At 42.6% G+C, this 1,623-nt stretch overlaps 2 protein-coding genes across 2 annotated transcripts; both read right to left on the bottom strand.

Annotated features, from left to right (window-relative positions):
* Positions 1–288: 288 nt before the first annotated feature.
* LOTGIDRAFT_88389 (hypothetical protein) lies at positions 289–975 on the bottom strand (the record flags this gene model as incomplete). The annotated part of the gene is made up of 1 exon (XM_009066647.1): positions 289–975. A coding segment is annotated over one exon (687 nt), but the record flags the coding sequence as incomplete, so codon positions are not given.
* A 26-nt stretch (positions 976–1,001) lies between these two features.
* LOTGIDRAFT_89533 (hypothetical protein) lies at positions 1,002–1,547 on the bottom strand (the record flags this gene model as incomplete). Its single annotated transcript, XM_009066646.1, has 1 exon — positions 1,002–1,547. A coding segment is annotated over one exon (546 nt), but the record flags the coding sequence as incomplete, so codon positions are not given.
* Between the last annotated feature and the right edge of the window lie 76 nt (positions 1,548–1,623).

Raw genomic sequence — 1,623 nt, 5'->3', positions numbered from 1 at the left:
GTCGAGTTGACAAATAGACAGATGTCGAGTTGACAAATAGAGGGATGCCGAGTTGACAAGTAGAGGGATGCCGATTTGACAAATAGAGGAATGCCGAGTTGACAAATAGAGAGATGTCGAGTTGACAAATAGACAGATGTCGAGTTGACAAATAGAGGGAGGGATGCCGAGTTGACAAATAGAGGGATGCCGATTTGACAAATAGAGGGATGCTGAGTTGACAAATAGAGGAGTGCCGAGTTGACAAATAGAGAGATGCCGAGTTGACAAATAGAGAGATGCTGAGCTGACAAATAGACAGATGTCGAGTTGACAAATAGACAGATGATGAGCTGACAAATAGACAGATGTCGAATTGACAAATATAGGGATGTCGAGTTGACAAATATAGGGATGCCGAGTTGACAAATATAGAGATGCCGAGTTGACAAATAGAGGAATGCCGAGTTGACAAATAGAGAGATGCCGAGTTGACAAATAGAGAGATGCCGAGTTGACAAATAGAGAGATGCTGAGCTGACAAATAGAGGAATACCGAGTTGACAAATAGAGAAATGCCGAGTTGACAAATAGAGAGATGCCGAGTTGACAAATAGAGGAATGCCGAGTTGACAAATAGAGAGAAGCCGAGTTGACAAATAGAGAGATGCCGAGTTGACAAATAGAGGGATGCCAAGTTGACAAATATAGGGATGCCAAGTTGACAAATAGAGGGATGTCGAGTTGACAAATAGAGGAATGCCGAGTTGACAAATAGAGAGATGCCGAGTTGACAAATAGAGAGATGCCGAGTTGACAAATAGAGAGATGCTGAGCTGACAAATAGACAGATGCTGAGCTGACAAATAGACAGATGTCGAGTTGACAAATATAGGGATGCCGAGTTGACAAATAGAGAGATGCCGAGTTGACAAATAGAGAAATGTCGAGTTGACAAATAGACAGATGTCGAGTTGACAAATAGAGGGATGCCGAGTTGACAAATAGAGGAATGCCGAGTTGACAAATAGAGAGATGTCGAGTTGACAAATAGACAGATGTCGAGTTGACAAATAGAGGGAGGGATGCCGAGTTGACAAATAGAGGGATGCCGATTTGACAAATAGAGGAGTGCCGAGTTGACAAATAGAGAGATGCCGAGTTGACAAATAGAGAGATGCTGAGCTGACAAATAGACAGATGTCGAGTTGACAAATAGACAGATAATGAGCTGACAAATAGACAGATGTCGAATTGACAAATATAGGGATGTCGAGTTGACAAATATAGGGATGCCGAGTTGACAAATATAGAGATGCCGAGTTGACAAATAGAGGAATGCCGAGTTGACAAATAGAGAGATGCCGAGTTGACAAATAGAGAGATGCCCAGTTGACAAATAGAGAGATGTTGAGCTGACAAATAGAGGAATGCCGAGTTGACAAATAGAGAGATGCCGAGTTGACAAATAGAGAGATGCCGAGTTGACCAATAGAGGAATGCCGAGTTGACAAATAGAGAGATGCCGAGTTGACAAATAGAGAGATGCCGAGTTGACAAATAGAGAGATGCTGAGCTGACAAATAGAGGAATGCCGAGTTGACAAATAGAGAGATGCTGAGCTGACAAATAGAGGGATGTGGA

The sequence above is a fragment of the Lottia gigantea genome (genome assembly GCF_000327385.1).
Source record: "Lottia gigantea unplaced genomic scaffold LOTGIsca_789, whole genome shotgun sequence".
NCBI classification, from domain to species: domain Eukaryota; kingdom Metazoa; phylum Mollusca; class Gastropoda; family Lottiidae; genus Lottia; species Lottia gigantea.
The sequence above is the reverse complement of the archived record's forward strand: the minus strand, read 5'-3'. Positions and strand labels throughout refer to the sequence as shown.